The 12,235-nt window shown below is 43.2% G+C and overlaps 1 protein-coding gene across 11 annotated transcripts in view; it reads right to left on the bottom strand.

Moving 5' to 3' along the window:
* RGS7 (regulator of G protein signaling 7) overlaps nt 1–12,235 on the bottom strand; it is a 207,325-nt gene that overhangs the window by 183,834 nt on the left and 11,256 nt on the right. For 3 of the 11 annotated variants that reach the window (XM_067464778.1, XM_067464789.1, XM_067464807.1), the window contains exons 1-2: nt 7,824–8,249; nt 4,848–4,972 (exon numbers count right to left, since the gene is read on the bottom strand). In XM_067464778.1, the coding sequence (XP_067320879.1) occupies nt 4,848–4,925 (78 nt within the window). In that variant the 5' untranslated portion in view covers nt 4,926–4,972; nt 7,824–8,249. Of the gene's footprint in view, nt 1–4,847; nt 4,973–7,787; nt 8,251–10,995; nt 11,137–12,235 lie in introns of those variants that run through there. The other 8 variants (XM_060753883.2, XM_067464803.1, XM_067464781.1 and 5 more) reach the window with 7 other exon arrangements.

Raw genomic sequence — 12,235 nt, 5'->3', positions numbered from 1 at the left:
GGTGTAACAGGTCTGGATGCTGCCTAAGGTATACTACATAGCACAGGGACCATCATCTTGATCTCTTAAAAGAAAAAGAATATGTATGGCGTGCCATCCACTTTCATGGGAATGAGGGGTGCAGGGCCTCAATAAAATGGAAAAATGCAAATTAAAAAAATAGAAGTTCAATGGTAAATAAACATATATGGAAGTGTCATTAATTCAGTTGGTCTGCTCAGGACTAGTAAGTGCATGTAGGCCTTTTTCATTAACTGCATTGGGAACTGTTATGTGTAAATGTAGATTATTATAAATTATAAATTTAAATAAAAAGAAAAACAAAAGGAGTGGAAAGAAAATTCCTGTACAACCAGACAAATTGCAGGATGCTTTCAAGAAATGTTGACCAGGATAGTCTTTCTACCCAATTAGCATCATATTTGATCAGGACAAGTCAATCCAATAAAACTCTTATCTATTCATCAATATGAGAACCAGCATGGTGTAGTGGTTTAAGTGTTGGACTAGAACAGGGATCCCCAACCTTAAGGCTCATGGGCCAATATAACCCTCGAAAGTCAGTTACCCAGCCTCTGCCCTAAATTTTAGATTTAGGAGTACCTTAAGTCTGAAACAACTTGAAGGCACACAACAACAGTCGTAATTAACTTGACTATCTCATCAGTCAAAAGCAAGTCCACACTTTCTACTGAAATTCTGGTAAGTTTATGTTGGCTAACATTGTTCTTCATTTTAAATATTGTATTGTTCTTTCATGGGTTTTTTTTTTTGCTCTAAAAAAAGATATATGCAGTGTGCATAGAAAATTGTATGTTTTTTGTCAAACTATAACCCCCCCCCAAAAAAAAAAAAGTCTGAGGGACAAGAACTGGCCCTCTGATTTAAAAGTTTGGGGAGCCCTGGACTAGAACTCTGTGAGTCCAGAGTTCAAATCCCCATTTGGCTATGAAAACGCACTGGATGATCTTTCACACTCAGAGGAAGCCAAAGGCAAGCCCGTTCTAAACAGATTCTGGCATCAGTATACAACCATCCATTAATTTAATATACAGTATTATCCGACATAAACAGGCCGGCAGAATGTTGGATAAGCAAAATTGTTGGATAATAAGGAAGGATTTAGGAAAAGCCTATTAAACGTCAAATTACTTTATGATTTTTACAAATTAAGCACCAAAACATCATCTTTTACAACAAAATGACAGAAAAAGTTCAATACATGGTAATGTTATGCAGTAATTACTGTATTTACGAATTTAGAACCAAAGCATTGCAATGTATTGAAACAGCTGTGGATCCAGGCAGGAGGCAGACTGCGTTGGATAATGCAAAATGTTGGATGTGCGAAGGCTTGATAAGTGAGACTCTACTGCATTGAAATAAAGCTTTACAAATTCATAACTATGTTGCATATTTTTTCTTTGTTTTTCTAAATGTTTTGAAAAAAATATCCATGCATATAGTCACAGGTCATGTATAGCATTAAGAATTTACTGAGCTCAAAATGCACAAATGACAATTAAAATATTTGAATAGGAAATTCAAATTTGTGGTACACTGAAATTGCTGGTCAATAATTACCACCTTTCTTGATAACCTACAGTTTCAAAAGTATTACACTGGAAATGAGATGTGCTGTGGGTTTTGAAATTATCTGAAGTATGATCTCATAGCACAACCCCAAGTATGTTTACTCAAAAATATCCCTGATATGTTCAATAGATGTTACTTTTTGATAGGTCAGTTTAGGATTATAGCCTCAAATCATATCTGAGTATATAAAATTATATTTATAAGATAATCTAAGGGGGTAGAATGCTGCTGGACTATTATCCTCCTGTAATTCCTAGTTTTGCTGATGATTGTAAACTCCAAGGATACTGAACAGATCCCAGTGTTTGTATCAATGTTATAATTAATGATATTATAAATAATTTTAGGCCAAAATTGTACACTTATTTATTTATTTATTAACTGTATTTCTATACTGCTTTTCTCACTCCTGGGGGGGGGGGGGACTCAAAGTGGTTTACAACATAATAAATGGCAAATTCAATGCCTCACTTATATACAAAAATATCACATATTCAAATCAATAACATATAACTGTAGAAAATAACCATTAAACTATATAAACAGCAAGCATAGACATAAGTGTGAAACATATTGCTGCAATTAACAATGTAGACCCCTTCTCCCCCCCCCCCCCCACAACGCTCTCTCCATAGCATTTCAGCCCTTCTTTTTATACCCTCCCTGCTCCCACCCCCCCCATCCCACTAAACACAAAGTTATTTAGGTACAGATTAAATACAAAATGGGGAGGGTAAAAAAACATGTCCTGGGATTTCTTGGGGGATGGTAAATGTGATATGGGGTCCTTGGGGCGGGCGGAGGGAGAGTCTTATCTGATAATGGTAGTAGGCTACTGATCGGTTTTGTAAAAGTCCAGAGGAACATAGATTTTATCAGTTGTGGTGTCATAAGTCAGGTGTGAGCTATCACTTGCCAGTAGACTGAGGATGGGGAGGGGCACCGAAGTGTCGCTGCCACTGAGGAGAGTTACCAGGGAATACATCCAGATATGGCTTACGTCTGGATAGAAATGTATAAGATCACTCTGTTACTCTTCTTGTATTAAACAGCTCTGTTTTTATTCCTGTTGGGAGTGTATCCATAGCCACATGCTTATAACTGCAACTCTATGTGGCTGTGATTTAACAAGATTAGGTTTAATTAATTCAATTCCGCTTTCATGGACTACATCACACGCAATGGCATTTTTCTAATAGGAATGGTATCTGAGTTTATTTGCTTTTCTGATACAACAAGATTTTCTGATACATGTGCCACAACAGAGTAACACAGAGGCAAAAAATAAAAGAAGAAGAAGAAGATAAAGGGGATCCGATAGCATATTTAAGCCTGACTGAGAAAAAGGAAATGTGTAGCATAAGCTTCTATGAAATCTGGTCAACTTTGTGAAATGCACAGCTGATGGACTGAAGTCCATGAAGATTTATACTAAAAAAAAAATTCTCAGTTGGTCTCTGTTGGCAATAAAATTTATTTGCCTTTTTATGCTGAAACAGACTGATATGGCTATGTATTTTAATACTACCACAGTGAAACTAAGCGTCATATAGTGGTTTGAGCATTGGACTCCAACTCTTGAGACTCAGGTTCAAATCCTTACTTGGTCATGGTAGGCCCCTAGGGCAAGGCATGTTTTCTAAGCTTCAGAGCAAGCCAAGGCAAACCCCTTCTGAACAAATCTTACCAAGAAAACTCTATGATAGGTCTGCTTTAGGGTCACACAACAACAAGTCACACAACAACAATAACAACGACGACGACTTGGAAGCAAATGGTTACTATTACTATAAAATATTGTTGAAACTGACAACTTCCATGAAAATCCAGAAATTGACATTCATACAGGAATGGTAGAACTACTCTAAAAACTAAATCTCTTTTGAGTCTCTTGCACAATGTATCCAATAAAATGTAGCACCCATATGACTTCCCTTATTAATATTTAGCAAGTTATATTCAAGGGAAGTTATACTACAGGGAAGTATTTCAGCACTTATGGCTTTGGGCATCTAATTTCTGCCAGTCTTACATGCAGCAATCCACTCTTTCACACCTAATTTGAATCTGATGGGATATCTCAGCTCTCAGGAGTAGTTTTTCGGGGACACAAGGGACTATAGTCCAGGAATGGGCAAACTTTGGCCCTCCAGGTGTTTTGGACTTCAACCATTCCTAACAGCCTCAGGCCCCTTCCTTTTCCCCCTCAGCCGCTTAAGCGACAGGAGCGCCTAGACCAGGCATGGGCAAGCTTGGGTCCTCGAGGTGTTTTGGACTTCAACTCCCACCATTCCTAACAGCCTCAGGCCCCTTCCTTTTCCCCACTCAGCTGGGAAAGGAAAGGGCCTGAGGCTGTTAGGAATCGTGGGAGTTGAAGTCCAAAACACCTGGAGGGCCAGAGTTTGCCCATGCCTGGACTATAGTGTGCAGCAAACATCATGTGACCTCTTTCACACTAGTGGACATCCTTCAACTATCACAGCGCATACACATTACATCAAAACATTGGCTTCTTAAGACAATTATTATTACAATTAGATTAGGAAATCTGTTCCCAAACACAAGGCACAAGATCCCGATGTCTCCTGAAGGATTGTGTCAAAATAAACCAGAATTGCAAAAGAGCACAAGGTTGTCACTTGGCTCCTTTAAAAATGTTCTCAGAGGGTCATGCCTTGTGTTCCAAGAATAAGCAGCTTCTCTTGTTATTGTCATCTCTGACCTACAGAGGTCTTGTTGGAACACCCTTTCCCCCAGAGCAATGCAGAAAAAAGAAGCACCCAGAAGCTGGTTTGAATTTAGAATAATGACCTAGAATTCATTTTTTTTACTAATTAATTCCACATGTTTTCATCTCAGAACATATCTGGTATCAGTTTCAAATGAAGATTGTTTTAAAAATCTTGTTACCAAACTGACAAGATAGACAAAAAAAAGTGTTTTAAATATTTTCAAGTTATTCATATTGTATAGATTTCTGCAGGAGATTGGCATCACTTCATGCCATAAAGATGCATTTGTGGGCTCATTAGGTTCTACACTTTTTTCCACCCTTTTCCAGTACATATATATAACAGTGCCAAATGCTAGACAGCAGAGGGTTGAAGACTGTATTTGCAGAAATGATATCAAGTGATTGTTATACAACAATGCTACACTCTGGCAGCATATGGCAGTCATTTCAGCAAAGTGAAAAGAAAGAGTCAAGCCATTTCCATGTGCCCAGAAATTCCCCCAAGCTCCCTTCCTACCTTTCTATACACCAACATATTTGGGGATTCGTCAGCTACCCCGTTGCTGCTCTGTCCATAGTTATTTCCTTGTGCCATGTCTCAGGGGCTTCAGCTGATGGACAATCTTGAGCAGAGCAAGGTGCCTATGTTAAAAAAGAATGAAAGAGTTTATTAGGTTACAAAAGAGTTTATTATGTTGCAAATGAGGGTGATGCGTTATGCTATATCTGTTTATGTTTAATTCTGGGTTATTTTGTTGTTGTTTTATGATTTATATTAAGATTGTTTTGTCCACTGTTTTGATTTGTTATTTGTTGTTTTCAGCATTGAATGTTTGCCATTTTGTTACCTTCATTGGAAACTGCCCTGAGGCCCCTCGGGGACATTGGGTGGATTATAAATAAAGTTATTATTATTATTATTATTGGAGCCCCAGGTGGCACAGCAGATTAAACTGCTGAGCTGCTGAACTTCCTAACCAAAAGGCCAGTGGTTCAAATCCGGGGAGCAGGGTGAGCTCCCGCTGTTAGCCCCAGCTTCTGCCAACCTAGCAGCTTGAAAACATGCTAATGTAAGTAAATCAATAGGTACCACTCCAACGGGAAGGTAATGATGCTCCATGCAGTCATGCCAGCCACATAACCTTGGAGGTGTTTACAGACAACGCTGGCTCTTCGGCTTAGGAATGGATATGAGCACTACACTCCAGAGTCAGACATGACTAGACTTAATGTCAAAAGGAGCCCTTTACCTTATATTATTATTATTATTATTATTATTATTATTATTATTATTAAGAAGTCTCAGTAAAATATTTCTATCAGCCGTTTTACCGGGGACCAAGAGTTCTAGCTTCCTCCCAAAGTGCCACTTTCCCTCCTTTTCAAAAAAATCATAGAGTTCGAAGTGCCATCCAGTCCAACTTCATTCTGTCAATTAAAGCATTCCAGATAGATGGCCACCCAGTCTCTAATTTGAAACAATAATTAGGGTGACCGAATGGAGCCCCTGATAGCACAGTGGGTTAAAACACTGAGCTGCTGAAGTTGCTGACCAAAAAGGTTGGCATTTCAAATCAGGGGAGCAGGGTGAGCTCCCGCTGAAAGCCTCAGGTTCTGCCAACCTAGCTGTTCAAAAACATGCAAATGTGAGCAGCTCAACAGGTACCACTCTGGCGGGAAGGTAATGGTGCTCCATGCAGTCATGCCAGCCACATGACCTAGGAGGTGTCTATGAACAACGCTGGCTCTTCAGCTTAAAAATGGAGATGAGCACCACCCTCACAGTTGGGCATGACTAGACGTAATATTAAGGGAAAACCTTTACCTTTACCTTAATGGGTGAAGGGAGCCAACATGGGCCTTTCCCTTTCAGTGCTCATTTTCATCTCCCTTCTCTCTCTGAATACAACTAGCATGAAGGTTGCTCAGTCCATGTAGAGTTGAAGTGAACTTCCACTGGAAAATCCCCATCACTATGCAAAGGCAAGTTTCTAACATAGGAAATTGTTCCCATCCTTGGAAGGAAAAAAATACTGTAAGATTATGAGTTCGGTTTCAATCAAGACTTCATGGAACCTCTATAAATTGTGTCTTTGGGACTCCATCTAGTTTCTAGAGAGCACCTCTGAGTCTTTAGGACTGGTGCCAGTGCTGTTGCCACAGATTCTTTGGGAGTCGATACCCAGGTGTCCCCTCAGAGAGGGCAGAGGGAGTACCTCTTGCCTAAAACCCAGTCCAAGCCCGGGTCCTCTCTGTGACAGACGGTTAGATGTTGTTTGTTCCTGTTGCCAGCAGCAGCAGCTCTTTGGGGAACCATTGCCCTTCCTCCCTGACCTCTTCTTCCGGCTACAAGAAAGGAGCCCATGGTGGCGCAATGGGTTAGACCAGCGGTCCTCAAACTAAGGCTTGGGGGCTGGATACTGCCCTCCAAGGTCATTTATCCGGCCCTCGCTCAGGGTCAACCTAAGACTGAAACAACATGAAAGCACACAACAGCAACAACAACAACAATCCTATCTCATCAGCCAAAACCAGGTCCACACTTTCCATTGAAATACTAATAAGTTTATATTTGTTAAAATTGTTCTTCATTTTAATTATTGTATTGTTGTAAAATGTTTTTTGCACTACAAATAAGATATGTGAAGTGTGCATAGGAATTCATTCTTCTTCTTTTTTTCAAATTATAATCCAGCCCTCCAACAGTTTGAGGGACTGTGACCTGGCTCTCTGTTTAAAAAGTTTGAGGACCCCTGGGTTAGACTTTTATGCCGCAGGACTGAAGACCGACAGATCGTTGGTTTGAATATGGGGCAAGCACGGCTGAGCTCCCTCTGTCAGCTCTAGTTTCCCATGTGGGGGCATGAGAGAAGCCTCCCACAAGGATGGCAAAACATCAAAACATCAGAGCGTCCTCTCGGCAACGTCCTTGCAGATGGCCAATTCTCTCACACCAGAAGCAACTTGCAGTTTGTCAAGTCGCTCCTGACACAAAAAAAGCTACCAAAAAAACACTTCCTGGCAAAAAACAAAAAAAGGGGGGGGGACATACACACGAGGGCAGTGGAGGAAAGAAAGCGACCCAGCCAAAGCCAATCTCTCTTTCTCTCTCTCTCTCAGTCTCTCTCTCTCTCTCTCTCTTTGGCCTCTGCCGCAACATTTTCCAAAACAAACCCGCCAAGGTCCAGAGGCTGGCTTCCCTTGCCTTCCCCCCCTCCCTCCCTCCCTGGATGAGTCTCCCCCGCACTTCTCCCGCCCCAGGTTTCGCACGCAGCCCTTCCAATGGCAGGCGAGGCAGAGGCAGAGAGAGAGAGAGCGAGCGGCAGCCAGGCGCCTGCCCTGCAGCACATTTCAGCACCGCGGACAGCAGCCTCCCCTTTCGCAGCCCTGGGAGGGAGAGGGAAGGAGGGCAGCTTCCCCCCACTCGCCACCTTCTGGGCTGGGTCGCCCCCTTTACCTCCTGGGCCAAGGTCACCCCAGCTCGGCAGCTCACCTCCTTCCCTGGCTGCCTTCTCTCGCTTTCAGCCGGCGGCGGGCGGCAAGAAGCAAGGCCCGTGCATCACAATAACAAGGCGGCTGCTCTCCCCCCGCCTCTCTCGGATGAGCGACTCCTCGGAAGCCTTGCAGAAGCGGAGGCAACCGCGGCAACCGCGGCGGCAGCAGCGGCAGCGCCTCCTCCTCCTCCCCCTGCTGCTGCTGCTCGTCCTCCGTCCTCCTCCGCCTTCAACGGAGGAGCGAGGCCGCTCGTCACGTGGGGAAGCGGCACGTCAAAGGTGCCGCCGCCACTGCGAAAAACTCTCTCTCTCTCGCTCTCTCCCTCCTTCCCTCCCTTCTGGCTGGGCTGGGCTCGGTGGCGATAACCTTGGCTGCGATTCGCGCCAAACGAGGAGGACTCCAGAGGAGAAAGAGGGAGGGAAGGAGGGAGGGAGACGTGTCAGACGGCCTCCCGCTCTCGTTCCAGCACAGGGACGCGCCGAGGGAGGGAAAGAGGGACCCCGGCATCAGGCAGAAACCCAAAGGACTCTTCCGCCCAAGCCCTGGCCGAATCAAAGCCCTCGCGGCAGAGAGGTGGACTAGGGCCAAGTTGGGATTGCGATTCTACGCCTTCAAAGTTGCTTCTGCCTTTGGCAAGACTTTTTATATAGGATCCTAACGTTGGGAGAGAACCCAGGGGTCATACAGTCCAAGCCTCTGCCATGCAAGAATACACAAAGCACCCCTGACAGATGGCCATCCAACCTCGGCTTAACCCCACCCCCCACCCCCACCCCCAAGAGAAGGAGACTCTGCCACACTCTGAGGATGCAGCATATTCCACTGGTCACATTTGGAAAATTCTCCATCCTAGAACATATCACTAACACAGCCAGCACAACAACAACAACAACAAAACTTTATATATATATATATATATATATATATAGTAACATCATCAATACACACAGAATGAACAACATAAACATAAAATTAACAAAGCAATATAAGCATAAAAATCACAATAGCATGTATATATTTAAAATAATCCTGCCTGTTCAGGGCAATTTAAAAAGACCAGACTGAGGCTAGTGCAATTTCTAGAGGGCCCAGGGTATTAAGTGCAATGCTATAGCAGGAAACAACAACAATAGGTATATCTATAACAATAATAGATATCTACATAAAAGCTCCAACCATCACCCAAGTCAAAAAGGAAGCACCATTAAAGCCTTGGCAGACCGTGCAAAAAGAATCTGCGAACCCCACCTCCTCCAAGATGAACTGAACCACCTCAACTGGGCTCTCCAGGCCAATGAATACTCCACCTCAGACATCAGAAGAGCTGCAAGACCAAGAACAAGCCACGAGAGTCAAGACCAAGACCCACCCAGAGGAAAAGTGTTCCTGCCATACATCAAGGGAACCACTGATCGCATAGGGAAGGTGATGAGGAAACACAACATACAAACAATCTACAAACCCACCAAGAAAATCCAACAAATGCTACGTTCAGCAAAGGACAAGAGGGATCCTCTCACCTCTGCAGGAGTCTACCGTATACCATGCAGCTGTGGACAAGTCTACATAGGGACCACCAAACGCAGCATTGCCAAACACGAAGCAAAGAACATGAAAGGCACTGCAGACTACTTCAACCAAAGAAGTCAGCCATAGCAGAGCACCTGATGAACCAACCTGGGCACAGCATATTATTTGAGAACACAGAAATGCTGGACCACTCTCACAACCACCGTGTCCAACTACGTGACCTGGATAAGTGGTAGAAAAAGATCTGGCCATATTCAACAATATCTGAGGCTGAGCTAGAACTAGTCATTCTCAAAGGCTTGTTTAAACCACCAGGTCTTCAAGCTCTTATGAAAGGAGGGAAGGGATGGGGCCTGTTGGATCTCATCACATGACATCACATGACACTTCTGGCAGGGTTCTGTGCTGGCTGTGTTGTGAAGTGTTCTGAACATGGGAGACTACCTGTGTTCAGATGAAAAATCATGAGGACAGCATGGGAGTACACCTTAAGGTATGCTTTCTGGCGTGTGATGGGCAAGCAGGTGATGTGGGAGATTATATATTAGTAGGCAAAAGTAAAGGTCTTCCCCTGACATTAAGTCCAGTCGTGTCTGACTCTGGGGTGTGGTGCTCATCTCCATTTCTAAGCCGAAGAGCCGGCGTTGTCCGTAGACACCTCCAACATCATGTGGCCGGCATGACTGCATGGAGCGCCATTACCTTCCCGCTGAAGATATTAAAATCTATTGATCTACTCACATTTGCATGTTTTGAACTGCTAGGTTAGCAGAAGCTGGGGCTAACAGTGAAAGCTCACGCCACTCCCCAGATTCGAACCTGCGACCTTTCGGTCAACAAGCGGTTTAACCCACTGCGCCACTAGTATAATATATTATATTAATATAATATATATATAATACATTATACTGGTGGCGCAATCAAGTTCTGTTGATTCTCTGGATCTGCTTTAGTGGGGGCTAAAAACTGGATTTAGATTTGACAGAAAGGCCAGAATTGTCCCAAAGTCCTTTGTCTTATGAATATGAAGATATTAAAATGACAACTGCGCTGCAGCTCTCGAGTTAAAAGATGTGTTCTAGGGAGGTGAACTGCCATTGGGGACAGCAAGATTCCCAATGCAGTATGGATAGGTACATAGGTTTAACACGTACCTAATATCCTGATTTTTCACTCATGGAAGGAACTCTGAGGTACTTGTGAGTAGAGGGGCAGGGCATTATCTTTAGGGTCATGTTGATCACAGCTCTCTCTTGCAAGACAAGTCAGACTGTCTCCATCTTTATTGAGCTTCCAATGGCAATCCAAACTGTATTATTTTCTCAGGCATTTGACTTCTGAAATAATTTCAGGCTTACTCTTAACAGAAAAAGAGATTTAAAGATGGGCTCAAAACCAACCTTTAAAACTGTGGCATAGACACAGAGAATTGGGAAGCCCTGGCACTTGAGTGCTCTAGCTGGAGGTCAGCTGTGGCCAGCAGTGCTTTAGAATTCGAAGAGGCACGAATGGAGGCAAAAGAGAGAAATGTGCCAAGAGGAAGGCGCATCAAGCCAACCCCAACCGGGACCGCCTTCCACCTGGAAACCGATGCCATCACTATGGGAGAACATGCAGGTCAAGAATAGGGCTATACGTACCCACCACCAGGACACCGAACTTGGAGGACAATCTTACTCAGACAACGAGGAATCGCCTAAGTGAAGTGAATCTTAACAAACACTTTGCTTCTGTTTTTCTGTTCTTAAATGCCAGCTTTGTTGTGCATCATTTTGAAGGCCCTGGTGAGAAGAAAAATGCTTTATCAATATATATTTTAACAAGACATTAAAATATGAGGAAGGAATTCTACCTTGTGCTATCAGAGATAGCTATATTTTGGGAGTCATGGAGAGAGGGACAAAGCATTCTATTGGCTGGAGAGAAAGAGTTTAAGAGGTGGAATTTTTTGAAGAGGAGAGAGATACATTTGCGGATTTTTTTCTGTTACAGCAATTGATTGGACAAAAGGGAAAATCAGGCAGGAGAATTATGGGAAAGGATGCCATTTCATAGAATCATTCATACAGTTGGAAGAGACCTCATGGGCCATCTAGTCCAACCCCCTGCCGAGAAGCAGGAAAATTTCATTCAAACCACCCCCGAGAGATGGCCATCCAGCATCTGTTTAAAAACCTCCAAAGGAGCCTCCACCACACTCCGGGGCAGAGAGTTCCACTGCTGAACAGCTCTCACAGTCAGGAAGTTCTTCCTAATGTTCAGACGGAATCTCCTTTCTTGTAGTTTGAAGCAAACAGAGCAGAGCTCTGTACATGCTCCTTTCTTCTTCTTCCCCCACTCCAATTCTGTCTCATCAGGGAGATTGTTGGGTCCTTCCACATTAGCCAGATGCTATAAAGCAGTGGTTCTCAATCTGTGGGTCCCCAGGTGTTTTGGCCTACAACTCCCAGAAATCCCAGCCAGTTTAGCAAATGTTAGGATTTCTGGGAGTTGAAGGCCAAAACATCTGGGGACCCACAGATTGAGAACCACTGCTATAAAGGAACAAAACCTCTCACCTTCCCCAATCACAAAGAAATGAAATGAAAAAATGAGCTTTAACAAAGATGCCTAGAACCTCTGAGAAACAAGCAGGTGGCAACACAAGGAGATCTCCCAAGTGTCTAAATCACTTGGGGGATCATATTGTTAATGACTTGTGACAAAAATGTCATAAATAAAAACAATTTGATAATAAAATTGTGATATTGAGGCAAAAGTCAGTAAAACAACTAGTGATGTTGTGAAAATGGCTTACAAAACATTTTTTCCAGCAGCAACACTCCAAAAGAGAACAATGAATGTTTTCTGTTATTTATTTATTTACAGGAATAGTTCCCA

Source organism: Anolis sagrei, chromosome 1 (assembly GCF_037176765.1).
Source record: "Anolis sagrei isolate rAnoSag1 chromosome 1, rAnoSag1.mat, whole genome shotgun sequence".
Taxonomy (NCBI): Eukaryota; Metazoa; Chordata; class Lepidosauria; order Squamata; family Dactyloidae; genus Anolis; species Anolis sagrei.
The sequence above is the reverse complement of the archived record's forward strand: the minus strand, read 5'-3'. Positions and strand labels throughout refer to the sequence as shown.